At 39.1% G+C, this 1815-nt stretch overlaps 1 protein-coding gene across 1 annotated transcript; it reads right to left on the reverse strand.

The window, feature by feature from the left end:
* Positions 1-245: 245 nt before the first annotated feature.
* Positions 246-860, reverse strand: LOC104889982 (uncharacterized). Its single transcript, XM_048637381.2, has one exon. It carries the CDS (start codon positions 858-860, stop codon positions 246-248), a length of 615 nt encoding a protein of 204 aa, XP_048493338.2.
* Positions 861-1815: the final 955 nt, after the last annotated feature.

Below are 1815 nucleotides of genomic sequence, written 5' to 3' on the forward strand. Positions count from 1 at the left end.
CTATGTAAATTGGTAATCACGCTATTAAAACGATAAATCGTTAATTTATGCTCATCTTTTAATTAAGCTACTTAATTGAGATTTCTTACAACAATGGCTACACTTAATATTACAAACAATAATTCACTCATCATTGGTTGATTGGCGACAATTGTGCCAAATGTGTTGAGCCAAGTCCTTTTGTAAGGAGTTGTGAACATCTCTATCCCACGCATCAGCTCTATTTTGCAAATATTGTTGCATCCCTATATCATTGTAGCGACCAGTTGAACAGAGAATGTTTCAAGCCTATGGCTAGACGAAGTACTAGCAATCGAGGCATTTTCTTGCTCGAAGTCTGATGCGTCTTGATAATTTAGATATGTATCCCGTTCATCCTCGACAATCATATTGTGAAGAATGATACACGCCAGCATTATTTCCCACATTAAGTGTTCATCCCAAATGATGATGGCCTTTGTATTATTGCAAAGCGTGCTTGTAAAACCCCAAACGCACGTTCGACGTCTTTCCGAACCTGATTCTTGACGTTTGGTGAACAACTCATCGACGGGAGATAGTGGGAGTCGAATTGCTGGCATGAACACTGCCCATTTAGGGTAGATCCCATCTGTTAGGTAATATCCCCTATTATAGGTATTACCATTCACATTAAATGTGACCTCAGGAGCTCTTCCTTGATAAAGATCATCAAACACCGGAGAGCGTGCCAATACATTGATATCATTGCAAGTTCCCGGTGTTCCGAAAAATGCATGCCATATCCACAAGTCTCCGGAGGCCACGGCTTCTAGAATTACCGTTGCAGATTTGGACCTACCTTGATACAACCCTTTCCATGCTCGTGGGAATTTTTCCATTGCCAATGCATGCAATCTATGCTGCCCATCATTCCAGGAAAACCCCGCCTTTCCCCGTCACGTAAGAGGCGTTGCAAGTCGGTTACTGTAGGCCTCCTTAAGTACTCGGTCGTAAAAACTTTTCGAATTCCTTGCACAAAGTGCACAAGGCACTCCTTTGCTGTTGATTCAGCAATTTTGATGTACTCGTCGACTGCGTCAGATGCTGATCCATATGCTAGACACCTCAATGCTGCTGTGCATTTCTGATGAATGGATGCACCTAGCTTCCCAGTTGCGTCTGGTAGTTGTTGAAAAAATTTGTCTTTCGCAGCGACTGCGTTCATAATTCGAAAGAAAAGAGGACGACGCATACGAAATCTGCGTCGGAACATGTCTTCGGTATATAGAGGACGATCAACAAAGTAATCGTTCATTAACCTTTGATTTGCATCAGCACGGTCTCTTGGAATAATAATTTTTTTTTTTTGGGAGATGTTCTTTGAGTGGCTTCTATGATTGGAGCGACAATTGTTTGAACAGCTTGTTGAATTACGTAGTCTTCTTGTTCTTCAAGATACGCGTTGTATAAAATCATGTTATTGACCATATCATCAAACTGGTCATCACTTGAACTTGAAGAATTGTAATCCAAGTTCATGTTTCCTTTTGTTGCAAGAAGAGAAGAAGAATGAAGTGGTTTGAAGGAAGAAGAATGATATTTTTTGTAGAAAGAAGGATGGTGTTATGGTGTGATGTTATCATTCAACCAATTCATCTTTTATAGACATTTGATGATAAGAGTGCAATCTCTGAAGATAAGAAAGGACTACACAATCCCAAAAAAAAGATTTTCAAAAGATAAGATTGTAATCCACTTTTCAGAAGATAAGATTCTCAATAGATAAGATTGTAATCCACTTTTCAGAAGATAAGATTCTCAATAGATAAAAATATTAAAACAATACAAACTAGG

This window comes from Beta vulgaris, chromosome 9 (genome assembly GCF_026745355.1).
Source record: "Beta vulgaris subsp. vulgaris cultivar EL10 chromosome 9, EL10.2, whole genome shotgun sequence".
NCBI lineage: Eukaryota > Viridiplantae > Streptophyta > Magnoliopsida > Caryophyllales > Amaranthaceae > Beta > Beta vulgaris.

Coding starts and splice junctions, on each gene's coding strand:
- LOC104889982 (XM_048637381.2), bottom strand. CDS start 860: ATGGAAAAATTCCCACGAGCATGGAAAGGGTTGTATCAAGGTAGGTCC.